Source organism: Sander vitreus, chromosome 3 (assembly GCF_031162955.1).
Source record: "Sander vitreus isolate 19-12246 chromosome 3, sanVit1, whole genome shotgun sequence".
Taxonomy (NCBI): domain Eukaryota; kingdom Metazoa; phylum Chordata; class Actinopteri; order Perciformes; family Percidae; genus Sander; species Sander vitreus.
Window position 1 is genome coordinate 10,396,677 of NC_135857.1, and position 21,521 is coordinate 10,418,197.

At 42.1% G+C, this 21,521-nt stretch overlaps 2 protein-coding genes across 2 annotated transcripts; both read left to right on the top strand.

The window, feature by feature from the left end:
• The first annotated feature begins 707 nt into the window (after positions 1–707).
• On the top strand, positions 708–15,545 carry samd4b (sterile alpha motif domain containing 4B). Its single transcript, XM_078245934.1, has 13 exons — positions 708–1,023; positions 2,737–3,252; positions 3,434–3,904; positions 4,121–4,363; positions 4,504–4,613; positions 4,929–5,015; positions 5,262–5,553; positions 6,523–6,608; positions 6,939–7,054; positions 7,312–7,510; positions 8,027–8,153; positions 10,789–10,872; positions 12,641–15,545. Exons 2-13 carry the CDS (start codon positions 3,057–3,059, stop codon positions 12,667–12,669), a joined length of 2,040 nt encoding a protein of 679 aa, XP_078102060.1. The 5' UTR covers positions 708–1,023; positions 2,737–3,056; the 3' UTR covers positions 12,670–15,545.
• Positions 15,546–15,647: 102 nt separating this feature from the next.
• On the top strand, positions 15,648–21,164 carry socs9 (suppressor of cytokine signaling 9). Its single transcript, XM_078245935.1, has 2 exons — positions 15,648–15,809; positions 17,492–21,164. The coding sequence occupies exon 2, from the start codon at positions 17,653–17,655 to the stop codon at positions 19,309–19,311; it is 1,659 nt and encodes a 552-aa protein (XP_078102061.1). The 5' UTR covers positions 15,648–15,809; positions 17,492–17,652; the 3' UTR covers positions 19,312–21,164.
• The last annotated feature ends 357 nt before the right edge of the window (positions 21,165–21,521 follow it).

Below are 21,521 nucleotides of genomic sequence, written 5' to 3' on the forward strand. Positions count from 1 at the left end.
GGGCGAAAATGCCTTGTTGATGCTAGAGGTCATAGGAGAATGGGCAGAGTGATTCAAGCTGATAGAAGATCAACTTTGACTCAAATAACCACTCGTTACAACCGAGGTATGCAGCAAAGCATTTGTGAAGCCACAACATGCACAACCTTGAGGCGGATGAGCTACACCAGCAGAAGACCCCACCGGGTAGCCTATCCCTCATCTCCACTAAAAATAGGAAAATTAGGCTACAATTTGCACGAGCCCACCAAAATTGGACAGTTGAAGACTGGAAAAATGTTGCCCGGTCTGATGAGTCTCGACTTCTGTTGAGACATTCAGATGGTAGAGTCAGAATTTGGCCTAAACAGAATGAGAACATGGATCCGTCATGCCTTGTTACCATTGGGCAGGCTGGTGGTGGTGGTGGTGTAATGGTGTGGGGGATGCTATCCTATCAATATGGGCCAACATTTCTAAAGAATGCTTCCAGCACCTTGTTGAATCAATGCCACGAAGAATTAAGGCAGTTTGAAGGCGAAACGGGGTCAAACACAGTATGAGTACGGTGTTCCTAATAATCCTTTAGGTGAGTATAGCTCCGGGATTATGCCTAATGGTGTTTACCAGGTCAGGGTGGGAGTCCTTTTTATTTACCAGACAGTGGGCGGAACAAACCATTACGTTCCGTCCAGACGTATGACGTTGTACTCACGTCTTGCGTCAACTCAAAAATCGAAGTAGATTTCTCCAGGCGTACACTCTTTATTTTCTGCATTGCAATAAACATTTTGTACATAAATTCTTTAACATGGCCTGTTTAAAACCACGGGAGCTTGCAGCTGTAAAGGAATATCCTTAAGGAATACCTCGTATGGGATCGAAATCTACGCCTCTTTCAGCTAAGATAACGTTATTGCATCTATTAGCAAAACTTGCTAGCTAAGAAGCTAGCGCTAGCACTTAGCTGGCTCTACCCTACCGTCGAGCTAGCGATGCATTAGCACTTTAGCCTAGCTCGCTAACCAGTGACAACTGACAAAGGTAAACAACAAACCTTTTGAGTATGTTTATTCTTAAATCACATATCGGTAACCTTTACCTAACGTTAGTTAATTGGATACAGCCTGCTGTCTATTAAAACTGCGTTTTAACGTCCCTGTTTGCACCGCTAAGATTGAAGTACGAAACGGAGAAAAGGGGCAACAGCGTTAACGAAAAACCAATACAAATGTTGAATCCCTCATCACTGACTAGGCCTTCCAAGCTAGTGATGGGGGAAACGAAGCTTTCTGAAGTACTGAATCACTATGAAGCAATTGTGTGTTGAAAATGGTTCAATGTTTCGAAGCATTTGATACGGTCAAAAAATGGCGACACCTGCTGGTCAAGCCCTTTGTATTGGTATTTGTATGGATGGATTAAATCTGAGACGGTGGTAAAACAGTTAACGTTAGTTAGTGTTGTACTCCTTTCATCGTTGTAATTTGGTTCAATAAAGCTTGTTTTTTCAAAAAACGATCACTTAAAAAAAAGAATGTATATCTAAATAGTGAGCCAGATTGACAGGAACACCCCGTATCTCTGATATGAGTGGGGGACTTTACGAGGCCTCGTTTGGGGTGGTCACTTGATTTTTGGCGTAGTGAAGCGAAGCATCGAACCATCTTTCTGTGATACTTAATGCTATGAAAGGTCTAGCTAGCTATACTGTGTTGAGTAGTCTGCTTCGAGTGTTAGCTACATCACTGGACCAAGCTAACTCTGGCTAACCGCTATCTAATGCTAGGCTGCTTGGCGTAATGTTAGCCTGGTTCAACTTAATAAATCTCGCAGGGATACTTAGAACAGCAGTCTGTGGACCAGAGCTTATAGTCAGACACTCAGGTTTGTTCTTCAGTCAAAATTATAACTAATGTTACAGGTGTTGCCGTTAGCAGGGTTGGCAGTTTAACGTTAGCATGCTGGTTAGTGAGTTTGTGTTATACTTTTCTTTAGTAGCGGATAACCAGTGAATTGTAATTAGCTATTGTTAATACAGGGCACTGACGACAGCCCTTAGAGCAGCCCATTTCAGTGTTTTGCGTTAAGCATTCCACTTAAGTGTTAATGACCGGGACTCTTATCTTTTGGATAGGGTGTTTGGCACACCCTTTGTGGTTAACTTGCGCCTTTATCATTATGATATTGACTAACTCAATTAGTAAAAGCTTACCTAAAATAACACCCTTACAGTCGCAGTTATACGTGAGATTTGTTTTGGATATTTGTCATATCTTATGTTGTTTTGAATTATACATATAGGGGACATTTTGTATAGAAAAGTTCTTACAAAAAAACTCAAATTTAATATTCCCTATCACTGCCATTCTTTGCATATCATAAAAGGTTGAAGCCGTGTGCCTGTCCTATATTGGCTGTGTGCGCCATTATCTCTTATTTATATATTATCCTACATACCTTGACTGTAAATTCCGTTTGTCACTTACTGAAGCTGATGATCCATCTGAGTTTGCGGTAGTTTGGGGCAGAACAATTGTTTGTGCCCAAACAAGACTTTCCAAGATCACAGGGAGAACATATTCCAGTACTAAATATGTGGGATGAATGATGTCAAAGCACTCATGTTCCAAACACATTTGGAATGGATATAAATATTGGATTGGTTAATGTTTCAACATTAAAGTAGACATTGGCGTAATTATCATCTAAGATTTTGCTCTTTGTCTTTTTGTTGATTTTTTTTTTTTTTTTTAGGGCACGGATGATGTGATCCTGAACATGCCAGAGTGAAAAACAAAGCTTTTCCTGTTTGTGTCATTACCAACTACGATTGACACACTTTAAGTCTCACTTTATAAGAATAATCCGTACAGCATCCCTGTCTGCAGTTCCTTTCGCACCTGAACCATGTGAGGGCCCCTCGGTCCAGTCTGAGGGGATCCTAGGACTGTGGTTGCAAATACGACCCCGCTGTGCGGGGTGGGACTGATCCTGTCTGTGTCTGAGAGAGCAGTCTTTCCAGTGCCCCCCTCCCCATCCACATATTCCTGTTCTCCTTACCGAGGAGACACGCCATGATGTTCCGGGACCAGGTAGGTATCCTCACAGATTGGTTCAAGGGCTGGAATGAGTGTGAACAGACGGTGGCACTGTTGTCCCTCCTAAAGAGGGTGTCCCGCACCCAGGCTCGCTTCTTACACATCTGCCTTGAACACTGGCTGGCAGACTGCACAGAGATCCACATCCTAGAAGCTGAGGCCAACAATGCAGGTAGCTGAGAGTTCTTTTGTCTGTTTTGTGTTTATGTGAGTTTTTTTTTTTTTTCTCTCCTTATATTATCGATTATGAAGCACTATTAGTTCTATTAGTTTCTCCTTAAATTGAAGAAGGCCTAAACCAGTATTAAAAGATTGATTGCCCTTGAATCTCTTGTTTGCCCTTTTGTCATTAGCAATTGTCAGCCAGTGGCATCAGGAGCCAAAGGAGAAGATTGTGTCCTTGCTGCTGTCCCATCTGCCTCTGCTGCAGCCGCGCAACAGCGAGGCCAAATGTGAGTACATGAAGCTGCTGCAGAAGGTCTTGAGTCACACTATTGAGAGTAGCCTGTTTGTTGAAGAAAGCAGGCAGCTGCTGTCCTACGCGCTCATCCACCCTGCCACCACACTGGATGACCGCACCTCCCTGGCCATGTGGCTAAACCACCTGGAGGAGCACCTATCCAGTGGCTACACGCCCCGGGCCCCATCTAGCCCCTACCACCCGCGCCAGGGCTCAGATGAATGGCCCAGCTCTGCTGAAGCTCTGGACCCCGGCCACGCCTGGCACGACCAGTCCCCTTCATCCAGCACGTCTCCTGCAGGCCAGAACGGACATATGTCTTTCCCAGGCGGGATGTCCTCTCCCATCAACAGCAATAACACAGGTAATGTTTGTCGTTCTCCTTATTTTTCAAACTGGGTGAAAACATAAAGGAATTGTTTAGTAGGGGCATATGAGACCATTGTAGACCTCTCATATATTGTGCAAACAGTGTGCTTTTTGTTAACGGTCTTAGCGTGTTAACATTTCTTTCATTTCTTTTAAAGGAATTCCTAAGAATTGCTGCTGTTTCTCATATATTAATTGTTTCCCGTGCCAGGTCTGTGTGGGCAGATGCAGCCCAGCCCTCTGAAGAAGTCCATGTCCGTTATTCCTTCCTGTCCCCAGGCTTGTGGCTCTGAATGGGTTTGCCAGGATGACATAGGGGGCCGGCAGAACTTCATTCTAACAGACCACGCGCCCCTTTCACCCCAGAGCAGCGTCGCCTCCTCAGGCAGTGAGCAGACGGAAGAACAGGGCTCTGCTCGCAACACCTTCCAGGAGGATGGCAGTGGCATGAAAGGTCAGAGTTCATTACCTAAGTGAGCCAAGGGCGCTCACGGTATGTTGCTCTGGTAAAAGCCACGCACAGCCAACAGCTAAGGTGATATAAGCTAAAATGTAACATTACTTTTTTTTTGTCCCTTGGTGTATTTGTTCTAGATGTTCCCGCATGGTTGAAGAGTCTCCGCCTTCATAAATATGCATCACTTTTCTCCCAGATGACCTATGAGGAGATGATGATTCTCACAGAGCAACACCTAGAGTCACAGGTTTTTAAGCCTCCCTTTTACATACACTGGGGCTGGGCTTTGATTACTCCACCCTCCTTATCAATTGTGAACGTTACTGTCCTCAAACCTGATGATACATCAAATGTCAATGAGGCATGAAATTAAGCAACGCACCCTACAGTTCTATTGAGCCAGTCACACATACAAATGGTGCGATTTTGCCTCTGCCCCTTGGCTTTAATGAAACAAATGGTGATTAGGTTTGTTATTTAGTAACTGTGTGAATTGTGTTCCCACAAGAAATGACACATTGCTTCTCACGGCGTCTTGTTACTTTCTCTCTCTCCTTTTTAGAACGTCACTAAAGGAGCACGGCATAAGATCGCCTTGAGTATCCAGAAACTGCGAGAGAGGCAGAGTGTGCTCAAGTCTTTAGAGAAGGTAATTCAAATGGGATGATGATGATGTTATTCTTCTCATGCTAAAAAAAAAAAAAAAAGGAACAAGGGTTTTGTCTTGATTCATTTCCGCTTGTACTGATCAAAAATGCACTTGAGTATGTACTTCATCAAGAAATTCCCATTATGCACAGGAACAGACACAGAGCAGGACTGGTTGGAATCCGTACAAAGCGTACCTCTGAATAGCTTATTCAGCATGTTCAATGATGTTGTCATCTCATGGCAGGATATTTTGGAAGGGGGAAACCTGCGTAACGCCCTCCAAGAATTGCAACAGATCATCATCACCCCCATCAAGGCCTACAGCCCACCCAGTGCAGCGCAGACTGCCCTTGACACAGCCGCCGCCTCGGACACAGCCACCTCTCCTTCAGAAGCTACAAAAACAGGCACAGACAAAGATCCGGCCTCAGAGGGCTTCCAGTCCCACAACCCACCTTCCTGTGACGGAGACTCCTCAGCCACACCCATCTCAGACGGCGACATTGCTGGACAGTTCACCCGTGTCATGGGTAAAGGTAAGAGTACGATGTTTTCCCACCGGTTTAAAATTGATTACACGTAGATCCTAGACTACAGAGGTAGTTATGTTATTTGTCCTTAAAGGAACTGCTCTTAAAATGTTGTCAACACACACATCAAACACACTCAACAGCTTAAAGTGCTCATATTATGCTTTTTGGCTTTTTCCCTTTCCTTTATTGTGTTATATTTTTTGTGCATGTTATAGGTTTACAAAGTGAAAAAGCCCAAAGTCCACCCCAAAGGGACTTACCATCTCCAACAGAAAACACTGTTCACAAACTGCTCCAAACAGCTCTATTGTAGTCCAGCCTTTACTTCCGTGACCAACGTGCGTCACTTTGTAACACACGTTACAATGCTCGCCTAGCTGCTAGCGTGGCACGCCCTCATACGCTGCTTCTGACTGGCTAGTAGTCCTTACCTAGCTACTGCGCATGTGCGACTCCCAACAAAGATGGAACAGAAGTGAGATGTCTCACTTTGTAGCTAAAACAGAGAGCTCAACACACAGGGTGAAAAGAGGAGCTGCAGTACAACAAAAATATGGTGTTTTTTGAAAATTAAACCACGTAAACCTATTCTGGTACAACCTCTAAATACAATTGTTAAAATTACAATAATTGTGTAAATTACAATTATTACCTGAAAATGAGCATAATATGAGCACTTTAACAATATACTGTAATGAAGCTATTACAGCATGTTATGTCCATGCCAGCATTCAACATGAAACACATAGATACTTCATCTATTATCCCTATCCACCTACCCTCATATTTACAGATATCTCTCAGATCCAAATGAACTTAATGTGTGTGTGTGTGTGTGTGTGTGTGTGTGTGTGTGTGTGTGTATATATATATATATATATATATATATATATATATATATATATATATATATATATATATATATATATATATATATATATATACACCCACCCTGGCTTCTTTTTGTTTCAGTGTGCACCCAGCTGCTGGTGTCAAGGCCAGATGAGGAGAATATCAGCTGTTACCTTCAGCTCATTGAGAAGTGTCTGACACATGAGGTGAGAACCTGAAGATAATTTTTTTTAATTTACTGAATATATTTAATCCATTTGTATGCATGGTTGTAAATGCATCTAATGGCAGTCTCACAGCACATTAAATAATACCTCAAAAATATACAAGAATGAAAATACCATGTAGACAGATTTACACAAATTGTTAGCAATAGAGAGTCTTCTATAATCATCTATAGTGTTTGTCTTTTAAATTAAGAATAAAGCTTGCGTTTTCATTTAAAAATCACTAATTCCAGAAAGCATCTGCCGAAAATGATGCTCTTTGAAAATCTGATGCCTTTAATTCGTCTGCGGTCTCTTTCTCTGTGTTAGGCTTTCACAGAAACTCACAAGAAAAGGCTGGTCTCCTGGAAGCAGCAGGTCCTCAAACTGCTACGCCTGTTCCCTCGGAAAGCTATGCTGGACATGCCTGTGTACAGACAGAAAGGGTAAGACTCAGCTGGCCCTCTTTACCTTTGATCTCCCTCTTCAGCAGGGGAGATGTCCGACCAGCTGAATGTTATGTTCCCCCTCAACTCGTCCCAATTGTCCAACTTTTACTTTGATTCTCTTTCACGTTCTCTTCCGCATTCAAATAACAACTACCATTTCATATGAAGTAGCGTCAACAGTTAAACGCGCAGTTCTCTTAACTCTCATTGATTTCTGATATATGTTACTGTTCGTTTGTTTTTCATTACTCCAGCTGGACCTATGGGTCCAACTCCCTCCCCACAGCAGGCTCTGTGAGTGGAGTTGTAGGGCGGCGGGGACAAAGGCAGTTCCAGATGACTTCTCGTGGTCTCCCAGCCGGGCGCATTGGCCTTCTGAGTCCCGGCGGGATCGGGGGAGCATCTTCACGCCACACACTTACTAGTCCTGCGTTGGCAGGCCAGGGTAGACAGGTCAGTATTCCTGCCAACGGATGAGCATTTTAACACCCGTTTGTGACATGTGTAGCTCGCCTCAATTGCGGACAAAACAGATCATATTTATCAAGTCATGTCATCTTTTTTCGTTTGTTTTTTTAAAGTTGAAGGGGAAAAAAAGTTTTGTGCTGAAAGCAAACCACAGCTTCATGTAGTGACCTGACTTTATATTTTTGGACTTGACAGTGGTTCTGAGTTTTTCTTCAACATGTCCATTCACTATGTCTGAAGGTATTAACCTGCATGATGAGATGCCCAAGGAGTCATCGTAGGCCTTTGTAAACATTTGTTCTGAAAGGAAAACAAGTGAATAAAACAGGAGACGTTGGCAGTTTAATCACACAAGACCATACAAGGGGTTAGGGATCGCATTTTGATACGAACTGATTCATTATCTTAGCTTGGAAGAGTTTCTGTTTAATGATTTTAGCTGAAAGGTGCTCCCAGGATGACGGGCATTTGCGTAATGAGAATTTGTGTTTTCCTCTATAGAACCTGTGGTTTGCCAACCCTGGGGGCAGTAACAGCATGCCAAGTCAGAGTCGCAGCTCTGTGCAGCGGACCCACTCACTCCCTGTCCACACTTCCCCACAAACCATGCTCATGTTCCAGCAGCAAGGTATTGGATGAGGTCAAGCCTCTTGTATTCTTCTTAATCATGGGTGTATGCATTCACACACAGTCTATTCCTGTCCATTTTGATACACTGAAAACCAAAACCTAACTACAGATGTCAGTCTGGCAGGATTGCTTACGTTACCACACGCATTTGCTACGTGTTGCTTATCTAGAACTCCTCCTCCCCAGATTCCCGCAGATTTGACTCTGCTGGTGAGCAACAAAAGCTACAAAACCTTTGTTAAAAATAAATAAATAAATGTATATATATGTGTGTTTTTTTTAAAAGACCATTTGGTCAGATGCCAAACTGGAGAGCTAATCTCCCTCTGTGCCAAGGACAAAATGACAAGCCAGCTTAGCAGCATGTTGCAGTAAACAATCTGTGAACTTACAATACAATATACTTAACTTAACGGTTGCCTTGTCTCGTGTGCCAGATGCCACACATGAGCATTGCCAATTCATCTGTAATGGTCCTGTCATTTTTCAACAGAGTCAACATAGGACGTTTCCATAACGGAGCATTCTGTGTGAAAGCCAAAAATTCATAACTTAAACAGATGAATGAACCCAGCAATGTTATCGTTTCCATGCCTACAGCTTGGAGCTCTAGCTTCTTCGTACTGTCGGTACGTTTATGAATACAAAAAACTTCTAATTTCTAATTCCAACCACCGGACTCTCTGATAGGATGGTTTTTGGTTTATTGCACCTTTCTACGTAACCATGCTTCAGTTACTAGAACTGACATGCCAAGCACCCACACAACATCGCGTGTACAACTAACATATAGGTGATTGTTGTTTGTTTGGCATTTTTGCCTTTTACTGAATAGGGCAGAATAGAAGCAGAAAGGAAACAAGGGGAGAGAGGAGGCTATGACATGTAATGCAGTTCCTCGGCCCGCGTTCAGCAACCCAACCATTCGGCCATCAGGACGATCTTTGCTGTTTGTTTTAACTTTAATAATTCCTACAACAGACAGACAGTTTAAGAAATCCATCGTAGACCTCCACTACAAATGATCTTATTAGACATCCTTATAGAGATAAGGATTACAGAATGTCACAATTTCCAGGTATACTGTAAAAGCTATGATCTGTAAACCAAGGAATTGAATATAGATGCATAGAGAGCACATCAAAGTAGACAAGAATAGGCAAGACTTGGATGATACTTTAGTAACTTTCTCCTATTAAAAGACGTGATCCTCAATAAAAAAGACAACACAAGTGTTACAGCAGAGTTTAACAGCGTGTGGGTAGTCCAAATGATCCAATTTAAACAGCACTCATCACTGCACAGTCTTGCAGCTGAGTATTAAGATCGGTTAAGGGTCAAGACAGACAGACAGACTAAATGGACATCATTCATTATTATACAGCCCTAGCTTGATCAACCTGATTATCACGTTGTTCATTGGTTAATGGCATGTTTCAGCTGTAGGTTTGCACCATGCTGAGTCCTTTCCAATGCACACCAAGTGTGTCTGGCACTTAGTTTATTTTACGGAAATATGTGAATAGTGCAGTAGCAGTATAGCACTTTTCGATGTGAGGAAGACATAGTGACTAATGAAGTATCATAGATGTGCTAGTGTAATGTAAATAGTTTTGGTTCAGTGTAAATGTTACCAAAAGCAATGTCATTTTAACATAAAGACATTTTTTTATTTCAATAATTTTAAGAATGACTTTTGCCCCTGTGAGGCCTACACACTTATGCATTTTTTTGTTGTAATTTTGACTATGATTTTTTTACCACTTATAACATGTTTGAAGCTGCACCAATGCCGGTACACACTCTTTACAACAGATTCCATTACAATAAGCATCACAAGTGATGAAATGCTTTCAAACCTATTCCATCGTCAGCCATTTTATTTAATTCAAAATGAAGGTAAACATACCCTAAAGGTCCATTTATATTGCTATTTGGGCTGCATTGTAAATCTGCGTGTGCTCGCACAACTATTGTCACTTTAATAGGTCAAAGTTGAATCAGTAAGTTACTGAGAACTAACAGACATTGACAACCAATATTTGGGATAATAAAGTAAAATTCACCAATGTTTTCACTCACAGTTAATTGGTTGAAATAACTTGGTTATACTGGTAGCTAACTGTACAAGCTATGTATAACCGTTGCCTGTAGTTTTTACAGTGTGTTAGCACTGTTGGCCTCAGTTGGTCTTTTTATTAGCTCCAGATTCAACATGTTAAATCTTGTTTTGTTTGTGTAGCTGACAACAGAACTATTATTTATTTATTTATTTATTTATATATATATATATATATATATATATATATATATATATATATATATATATATATATATATATATATATATATATATATATATACTATTATTGACATAAGTTATTCTTCGGCTCACAAAAATTGGGTATTTTACCCTTAAACCTGATAAAGCATAGTTGTGTCCTGATAATGGAAACTTTTCTTTTCCAAGTAAAATAAGCAAATGAATCCTCATTGGATATCCTCTATTTAGAGAAAATCCACACCTGCTTTTGTAAATGTGTACTTTTATAATTGACTTTATGGCAAACTTGACAGTCGTATAAATCCTCAATCTTCTTATGGACTGAGACTATTTTTACTCATTTTTCTCAGAATGCCAAGTTCCAGGCGCTGACCTGGAGATCAACCCCACGCTGGAGTCACTGTGCCTCAGTATGACAGAGCATGCCTTAGGGGGTAAGTGTCCTTAGCAGCCTGGTACTAAATAGGCCACTCGCTGGCAAACCTCGCACTGAACTACTAACCAGGCAACAACACCTTATGTGTTACAACTAGGCCATGTGAGAAAGGATTTAATGAACTGTGTGTCCATTAAGGCAATACATAGCAAGCAATGCATATCATTTCTTCACACACTTTTCCTCCTATGCAAACAGAGATGGAAAAGTCTGTTGACTTTTAGAATTCATATTTAATTAGTTATATTTGTGTATTAATTTTTAATAACATCTAAATTATACAATATCATTAGTCAAGTCACAGTCGGGGGTCCTCTTGCGGAAAGGGAGGAAGACACAGACTTACCACTGTGCATCATATGGTGTACTTGAATGACAAAATTTGCATCATTGTGTCAAACGTTTAAAGGACAGCAGCTCTGTATTTTCCTGTGTCCCAACTCCTGAGTATTCTGGGCCTGACGTAAAAAAGGTATCCCCGTTGCATGACATTTTTTGAGTTGGATGGAATTCAGTAGCCTGGTCCTACCCGGCCTCTCTCCATTGACAAGTGTTAACTTCCTCGAAGGCGGGGACTCTGTTGAAGTTTAAAACTATTGGATCTGCCCAGAGCCAGTCTGGATCTGCCATAACCAATCGCTAACGTTTGGTCGTGACGTATGTCATGCGCATGTGCAACAAGAAGGGAGACAGACAACAACTATCCGCTTATATTTAGCATTAGCATCGCTAGCGTTAGCCTTAGGCAACTCGTTCACCACTAACAGAGCGAGCTGGAAAATCAAACTGTTCCCGAACCCCGTGGGGAGGAGGGCCACAACATCATGGCCACCAACACAACTCAGCAAAGGTTGTTCTTGCTCGGGCTTTAACTTCTGGATATTCGGCAGCGTTGCCATAACGGACCGAATGGCTTCGCTCGCTTCTTTCTACTAACACATGTCCTCAACGTCATCGTTCTCAGCCACTCCCTCTGTTCGCTGATTGGGCCGACAAATATTTGGCCGGAGAAAACCCAAGACTATACTGCGAACCCAGACGGAGTACTGAAGGGAAATGAAAATTGAGCGGAAGTACGTAGGAGGGCGGAGCCAGGCTAGGAATTATGGGCATTTCAATTATTCTCCTTCTTTTCTCAGATACAGATAAAGTTAGTGATATATATTTGTCTGTGTTTATAGTCTGAAAGTATGTTTAACACTGTTTAGCCTAGTTTGGCTTACTTTCTTGATGTCTAAGATCAAATAGTATGGACATACACACTGGAATCTATCCACAGATTGCTGTTGAAACTAAATGAGATGTTATAATTTCAATGTTTCACTATTTACACCATTCACTATTTCCTTATTACCAAAGAAATGACATCAAACACCCTTTTGTTTACATAAACAGCCATGGCGAAATGCATATTTTGGAGACAATATCCCCAGGTAACTGTTAGGTTGTTGTATGTACTTTCATTTACAGTGAAGTGTATTTTCCCAACGTGGGGAAGGAGCTCCTATTTATCCAGAAACCTATCTAATAAAGATAAGATATGCTAAGTTAAATGGCTGACACACCATACAAATGCATGAAATGAATGCAACAAATTGTTAGACACATAAAAAGACATCAATAACTTGTTCTGCCCCTTGGAGAAAAGGGAGTAGAATTGTGAACAGTGAACCCTTTAAGGATGAAACATAAATGGTGCAGTATATTTTATGATTGTAAATGTCGTTTTTTTTTTGTTTTGTTTTTTTCCCCAATCTCCTCCTCAGATGGAACAGACCGGACGTCAACAATATGAAAAGAACAAAGGAAAAATACACTTCAGTTGAGGCCTGTTCAACTCCTCTTCACCCAGCACAAAGATATACGTATGCTTAAGAAAACCAGGCAAAGCAGTCACTACAAAATGACAAAAAAACTGTGTATATGTTCTCTAATATTTTTGTACTTTATTATATACAACTAAGTTTATTAAAAATGGAATACAGATGATTATTATATTGCAGGACAGAGAAAAAGAAAAGGCAAACTGCTCCATGTCACCTGCAGGACTGTGACATGAGGCACATGCAGAGGCTCAGTTTGCCGTGGTCTGAGAGAAAAACGGTGGATTGGTGCTGTCTTAAAGGGGTTCTGCCCTACAAGTTACTCTTCTTTTCCTCCTGCCTTTGGAGCAAGGCTTCTTTCCAGAACACACTGACAGCCGCAGCCCCTGCAACACATGATGTGTAGATTCAGAAAATGTCCACCCAAAAGTGAGGCACTTTTATTAAATGGTCTCTGATATTAGCCACTAAACTGTAATTGACCCTAGGATGCACTCGCTGAGGTTCCACTTGTAGACAGGTATTGATAAACTGACACCAATACACTTCCTAGCCAACCTAATTGTTCTATAACCAGTGCTAGTGAGGGCTTGTGTTGTTTGAAAGTTTGAAAGCTTTCCTTGGTTCTTTTTATCCACAGTAGAGGACCAAAAGGATTGAGGAAAAGCTTGTAACAAACCACAGGCATTCCCTTTGTCTTGGTTGCTGCCCCTGAACACATCAAAGCAGAAGTGACTGTCCTCCTCTAAACGTCTACAAAGCCAAAGAGAAGGGTTGTGCGATTTGAGATGGATATTTGTAGTGAAATGCAACAGAATGGTATAATTTTTTTTTTTTATAAAAGAACAGCAGACTGAATAATTTATGCCAGCTGCAATTTGTCCCCGTTATTTTATGTCCTACTACATAAATGATGATGAATCTCATTTTGTGCCAAGGAATCCCCAGAGGGGTGAATAAGGGCTGGTGAGGTTTTTACTGTGCGAGAGCTGATTTGATATTGAATTGATAAAAGCGAGGAGGGTAGAGTGTTTTCAATTTACACTTTAATGCCGGGTGAGAAAGCTAAATGAAACCCATCTCAACCCTCTGGCCTCCTTATGATTGGCTCTGAAAAATGAAGCTTGATCTTGTAATAAATGCTCGGGGAGCGCAGCGCCTCACCATCACAGTGCCCTCATCCTCAAACGGCCAACGTGATGATTTGATGAATCATACTTTTCAAGGTGCTTGACGATGTCCATATTTTCTGTTTGTGTCTCAACGTGTTTCCGTCTCAGAACCCTAACATTATCATGTGGTATCAGTGTTGAATCAAAAAAAAAAAAAACCTGTCTTATACAGCCTCTGTCTTTGAATGTGGCAGAGCGGAGGTGCATGTATGTGTAATATGGTCTTAACCTTTGGATCACTTTTGGTTGCATCATAAGGCAGGGATAACCATTCACGTTTTATTTCAGCAGAGCCATAGGAGGTCTGTCTAGTAAAGATGGTTATTTACAGATATCTTTTCCAATTGTATTTTTTACTCTCCCTTGATATTGATAACTTATGCTTATTTTCTATAATCGCATGTTTTGCCACACTAATACAGCACTGTTGTAGATAGAGGACATGGTGGTTGATGGTGTCCAGAGTCACCAACAGCTAGAGAGCAGAAATCGTGCAACTCATGTATGTTTATACCGCCTAAATGTCACTGTTTACATCTCTCTTGAATAATGCCCAATTCATCTTATGTGATGTCATGAATACTCCATTGTCTCACTATGTAACGCATTAAAGAACTGAAGCCTTCTCGCACATGAGCTGGCTGGGTAGAGCCTGAAAACAAAAGCCGTCTACCCCCTAATCCATGGACTCTGTGTGAGTCTCGGTAGGCTTTTTGAAGTGATAACTGTATGAGACATGTAATGCCTGTTTTTCTAGATATGCGGTGATGAGAGAATAGCTTTCCTGGCTTTGTGTTTGAACCGTTAGCTGTCATGTCCTGATAAACTGTTCATGTGGTGCCTGAAATGCACAGCTCCAGCATCTTCAATATGTTGATTTAATGGTCTTCAGTAGTATTCTAGTCATGGATTTCTTCAGAGCAGGCTCTTGGATAGATCTGACTTACTAAAAGCATCACACTCATGCCCACAAAGGACTTCTGTGAGTTAACAATGCTGACAACTTTAAGACTCGGCTATCTTTATTTTTTAACTATTCACTATACTGTATATCAATGTGTTATGTTACAAATGGCTCAGATTATCCTTTTCATATCCTCTGTAGCTTTGGACAGACTACATATTAATGCAAATGGACAGAGGTACAGTGCATCAGATTTCTACAAGTGTCTGTGCATAATGAAGATGCAGCAGGGGATGACAATGCTTATCTGAGCCACAAATGATGTGATTATGAGTAAACGGAACACTAATAACAGGCCAAGGAATATGTTTACTCCATGTTTACATTCCAGTGATGCATGAAATGAGTTGGGAAATGCACTTCACGTGTTAAGCCTGGTGTATTTTCACCTACCAAGCATCCACTAGGAGGTACAGAGCCTGTGTCTTATGAAGATGTCTACCAAGTGGTCCCAAGATCATGTTAATGTCCCTGCCAGGCTAAATTATTGAATTAATGCAGCCAGCTGTAGGCTACATTGCATAGATTTGTCTTGTACAATTTATATTTAATTCTGATGACTCCCCAGACATTTTCTAATATTTTATGAACCTTTTGCATCCCATGCTTACTCTACTTTTTTACTGTCACTCATGTGTGAATGGTCTGAAGTGCAGCATTCGTCGGATCATTGACAGTCCAAATAAAGAGGTTCAGTTCTTTTGCAACTACACTTTGTGGTTTGTGTTTGTGTCTATTCACTTTGTTACATATTGGACACGCCTTTTAGCAGCTGAAAAAAGTCCGCTGCTGTCATTACTCTCATTCCGACGTTACTTCAATTACTTTTTACTTCCGGGTTGCACGGGTTTTAGGTTTTGGCAGTTCATTTATCAAGCTAATATGAGCTAGCCGCCTTTTTGTTAACGCCATTAGCTAGTTTATCTAAGAAGAAACGGGAGCTCTTTCGTCGGAGAACTGCATAACAACTGCTTGGGTATGTTCACATTTTGTGTTACTGTTGAGAAAGCTGGATATAAGTTGCCATAAATACAATTTAACCGTTCCTCCTACAGCAAAGAGTAGCTACTCAAGTTAGCAGATAGCTAACGTTAGCTGCCCCGCTAACTTAGCTTGCGGACGATTTTAGCTTGGTAGCTAACGTTAATGTTAACGCTTTATGTTTCACTGTAAAGGGATGATTTGACTGTTCGATTTGCCTAAACTTTAAAGGGATGATTTGAGTCGTCGATTTGTCTGAAGTGTTTGATATCTCGCAAGTATTTGACGCTAGTTAACGTTAGCTTAGGTTGTAACGTTAGTGGAAAAAGTTCGACCGTCCACTTTTGTTGCGGTGATAGTAACGTAGTTGATGTTTTTTGAGAGGACTGTGAGTGTTCATGATCTTCCTCAAGGCAAAAAGAGGATGTTGGGTTAAAGTAGAGAAAACTATAGCTGACCGGCGCTGTAGTTTTCTGCCACTTATTTTCTTTAAATCACAGTCAAAACCTCTAACTAACTAACTAACTAACGTTAACTGCTTAGCTAACGTTACTAACCCAACTGACGTTACGAGTTTGTCACCGGCGTACGGAAAGTTATATTAAAATTGTGGATTTAACGTTACTTACATTAACGTTTTAGAAGATGCTTCAGATTGTAGGAAATGAGAGCGAAGAGCATCGTATCTTATGGTTTTCAAGGGAAGTAAGTTAGCTAGATGGTTTAAACAATGGTCTCATCTTTTCTGGTAAACACGATATCTATTTAACTGTTTCTGACCGTTTGTCAGTTGTGTGTTTTAGGAAGGATATACTATGTAATATTAAGGACCCAGGTATAAATTCTGCTGAAAGCCAAAATAAGCTAACATGCAGGATAACTTTACAGCACGGACATCTTTCTCCTAGAGCTAGAGGCTAATAGAACCAACACAGTAGAGGATTAATCAAACTGGAAGTTGGGCCTGTGTTGTTTGCTTCTTTTAATTCTCTAATATGTTCCAAAATGCCTTGAATTCAAAATATAGCTACTCATGTACAAGAACTCTTCTCATTTTTTAGACAGACTCAAAGTATCCAAACATTAGAAACACCTCGCAGTACAACGCCATACAATTCAACAACACCACAAACAGTCTTCAAGTTGAATCGGCTAGAGTTGAAACTATTAATTAGCCGATCAGCAGAAAAACAATCGGCAACAATTTTGATAAAAGATTGATCATCTAAGGCATTTCTCAAAGCAAAAGTGACAAATTAACTGGGATTGGGGTCTTTACTGGTTTTCTTAATCTTCTAGGATTTTTAACTGGATATATTTAGGTTTTGGATGTCAACTTGGACTGGAAAAAAAATAATATATATATATACACACACACACACACACACACACACACAATTTTTTAACTATTTCGTGACCTGAAGATGAATGTATTAATCAAGAGAATAATTGACAGATTAAACAATAATGACAAGTGTTAGTTGAGCTCTAAAATAAACACCTCCCTAAAACAATTTCACATTATTGAACATTATGAGCTTCATGAAGCTATATTTTTGAGCAGGGCTGTTGGGTAATATTGCATCAGTTTTAGAAAGGTGTAGCACTAGTAATATGATATGGTATCTCAAAAAGGTAATTGCAGGCTCTAAACGGAACTCTCATTTTGTTTTGCAGGTTGTTTTGAACTGTTTATGGCTACAATACATGGACACTGATAATGATGTCTCAAACAAGGGATGTAGATGGGAAACCTGTCAAAAGCTAACTGCAATTACAAGTCATCCCTTGGCAACGCCCTGTTGCACAACCGTTGCGTTTTCACCACATAATCCATCATGTCGTTACCAAAGGAGTCGGGGAACAGAGGGAAGGATCGAGAAAGGGGGGCCCGTCCAAAGGTGAGACAGAGCCGGTCAGAGGAGAGACGAGGTTCAGGCGGTGGACGGAAAGGTGGCAAGGGGAAGAAGAAAGGCATGGCTTCGCATGAACCAGCGGCCGAGAGGCCTGTCAGCGATGGCTTTGAGTACGGTGAGCTGTTGAGCGACCTAGAGACTATGGACCAGTCTTCCTCCTCGCCTCTGAAGGAGAGCTGGAGATGGCAGGGTTTGGAAGCCGCCACCTCATTCCTAGGACAAGAACGGGTTGCAGCCAGGTCAGGACTGGGAACAGTTAGCTCTGCTACAGAGATACCTGCACCCGGTGAAGGTGAGGGCAGAGGGTCAAGCAGCAGTCGCACTCTCCGGCAAAAAATCCAAGATGCAATGGGGCAGTGTTTCCCGTTAAAGACGCACAGTGCGGCAGCATCGGCGCCATCTCCATCTCCGCAGGCTCTTTCGTCATCCGTTGCCTGTGCCTCCTCGAGGCGCAAGATCCATCTCAGTGAATTGATGTTGGACGACTGCCCTTTCCCCGTAGGATCGGAGCTGGCTCAAAAGTGGTATCTCATTAAGCAACACACGGCCCCCATTACCCAGCCTCCCACGCTTGATTCTGCGGTAGTATGCAGTGCCCCTACTGCAGCCGCGGCTACTGTGGTGGAGGACGTCGATGACAGGTTGCGAGAGCGCAGGCGCATCAGCATCGAGCAAGGTGTTGAGCCACCACCCAACGCAGAGATCCACACATTTGAGGTCACGGCCCAAATTAACCCTCTCTACAAGCATGGCCCTAAGCTGGCTCATGGTATGAATGAGTTAGCCGTGGCTGACAGAGCCTCCGTTCATCAGCAACAACAGCAGCTTCTTCTCCAAAGACAGCAGCAGCACCAGCTCCTTCTACAGAGCTGTTTGGACACTCTGGACGAGGTGGCGGCCTCAGCATCGGCCTCATCAGCTGCATCCGCCCCTGTCCAGACCTGTGCTACAATCCCCGACCCTCTGGTTTACCCAGAGGTGACGGCTACCAACGTGCCCTCCAGAGCCATACTTCCTCCGACTGAGGATCCCAAATGTCACGATGGCTACCGCATACACACTCAGATCGATTACATCCACTGTTTGGTTCCAGACCTGCTGCAGATCACCAACCTCCCGTGTTACTGGGGGGTGATGGACCGCTACGAGGCAGAGACGCTGCTGGAGGGAAAGCCCGAAGGCACTTTCCTCCTGCGTGACTCGGCCCAGGAAGACTACCTCTTCTCCGTTAGCTTCCGCCGCTACGGCCGCTCGCTGCACGCGCGCATCGAACAGTGGAACCACAACTTTAGCTTTGACGTACACGACCCCAGTGTCTTCCACGCTCCGACTGTTACGGGATTGCTGGAGCACTACAAGGACCCCAACTCCTGCATGTTCTTCGAGCCCCTGCTGTCTAACCCCATCCATCGCACGCAGCCCTTCACCCTGCAACACATCTGCCGGGCGGTCATAAGCAGCTGCACCACCTATGATGGCATTAACACGCTTCACATTCCAAATGCTCTGAAAAAGCACCTGAAAGAATACCACTATAAGCAAAGAGTACGTGTACGGCGAATGGATACCTGGTGGGAATAAGGAACAACAACAACAAAAATACTGACTAAAAGAAACGACTAAATACATTTTAAACGCTCCTCGAACTGAACGAGTCTTGTTGTTCACTCTATCTGGCTGTGTAAACCTACACTGCAATGTACTTTTTTAATTCCTGCTGTACATGACTTAGTTGTACTAAACTACACTGATGAGACAATACAGTGGGGCAAAAAAAGTATTTAGTCAGCCACCAATTGTGCAAGTTCTCCCACTTAAAAAGATGAGAGGCCTGTAATTTTCACCATAGGTACACTTCAACTATGAGAGCCAAATGAGAAAAGAAAAATCCTGAAAATCACATTGTAGGATTTTTAATGAATTTATTTGCAAATTATGGTGGAAAATAAGTATTTGGTCAATAACAAAAGTTCATCTCAATACTTTGTTATATACCCTTTGTTGGCAATGACAGAGGTCAAATGTTTTCTGTAAGTCTAAGGTTTTCACACACTGTTGTTGGTATTTTGGCCCATTCCTCCATCTCCTCTAGAGCAGTGATGTTTTGGGGCTGTCGCTGGGCAACATGGACTTTCAGCTCCCTCCAAAGATTTTCTATGGGGTTGAGATCTGGAGACTGGCTAGGCCACTCCAGGACCTTGAAATGCTTCTTACGAAGCCACTCCTTCGTTGCCCGGGCGGTGTGTTTGGGATCATTGTCATGCTGAAAGAACCAGCCACGTTTCATCTTCAATGCCCTTGCTGATGGAAGGAGGTTTTCTCTCAAAATCTCACGATACATGGCCCCATTCATTCTTTCCTTTACACGGATCAGTCGTCCTGGTCCCTTTGCAGAAAAACAGCCCCAAAGCATGATGTTTCCACCCCCATGCTTCACAGTAGGTATGGTGTTCTTTGGATGCAACTCAGCATTCTTTCCCCTCCAAACACGACGAGTTCAGTTTTTACCAAGAAGTTCTATTTTGGTTTCATCTGACCATATGACATTCTCCCAATCCTCTTCTGGATCATCCAAATGCTCTCTAGCAAACTCCAGACGGGCCTGGACATGTACTGGCTTAAGCAGGGGGACACGTCTGGCACTGCAGGATTTGAGTCCCTGGCGGCGTAGTGTGTTACTGATGGTAGCCTTTGTTACTTTGGTCCCAGCTCTCTACAGGTCATTCGCTAGGTCCCCCCGTGTGGTTCTGGGATTTTTGCTCACCGTTCTTGTGATCATTTTGACCCCACGGGGTGAGATCTTGCATGGAGCCCCAGATCGAGGGAGATTAGTGGTCTTGTATGTCTTCCATTTTCTTATAATTGCTCTCACAGTTGATTTCTTCACACCAAGCTGCTTACCTATTGCAGATTCAGTCTTCCCAGCCTGGTGCAGGTCTACAATTATGTTTCTGGTGTCCTTTGACAGCTCTTTGGTCTTGGCCATAGTGGAGTTTGGATTGTGACTGTTTGAGGTTGTGGACAGGTGTCTTTTATACTGATAACAAGTTCAAACAGGTGCCATTAATACAGGTAACGAGTGGAGGACAGAGGAGCCTCTTAAAGAATAAGTTACAGGTCTGTGAGAGCCAGAAATCTTGCTTGTTTGTAGGTGACCAAATACTTATTTTCCCGAGGAATTTGCAAATAAATAAATTAAAAATCCTACAATGTGATTTTCTGGATTGTTTTTCTCATTTTGTCCCTCATAGTTGAAGTGTACCTATGATGACAATTACAGGCCTCTCATCTTTTTAAGTGGGAGAACTTGCACAATTGGTGGCTGACTAAATACCTTTTTGCCCCACTGTATATATAATCTCACTGATCTTGCACACTCAAAGTTCTTTATGCTCAAATTAAACAAACTTATTTAGATCTGTGGTGTTCAGCTACCCTAACGCACCCTCTGTGTTTTCAAGTGTGACTAAATCAGTTTAATTATCTGGTGATGCGGGCGGGGGGAGGGAAGGAAGAGTGTCCTAGTGTGAATCAAGATGATTATAATAGAGTTGTTCATCAGTCACGTGCTGAGAATGTGGAACACACACTGACAAGGTTCTCTTCTCGTTCCTGAGGTGTGGGAGTGCAGCACGTTTGCAGTATTATTCATTATTTCCCACATTGAGCCCAGGGCTGATTATAAGGGGTGAGATAGTAGCTGCATATGCTACCGGTTATTAAAATGTTGGAGGCTTCCTCTAGAATAGATACTTTTCACACATTGAAGGTATGATTACACGTTTGCATTA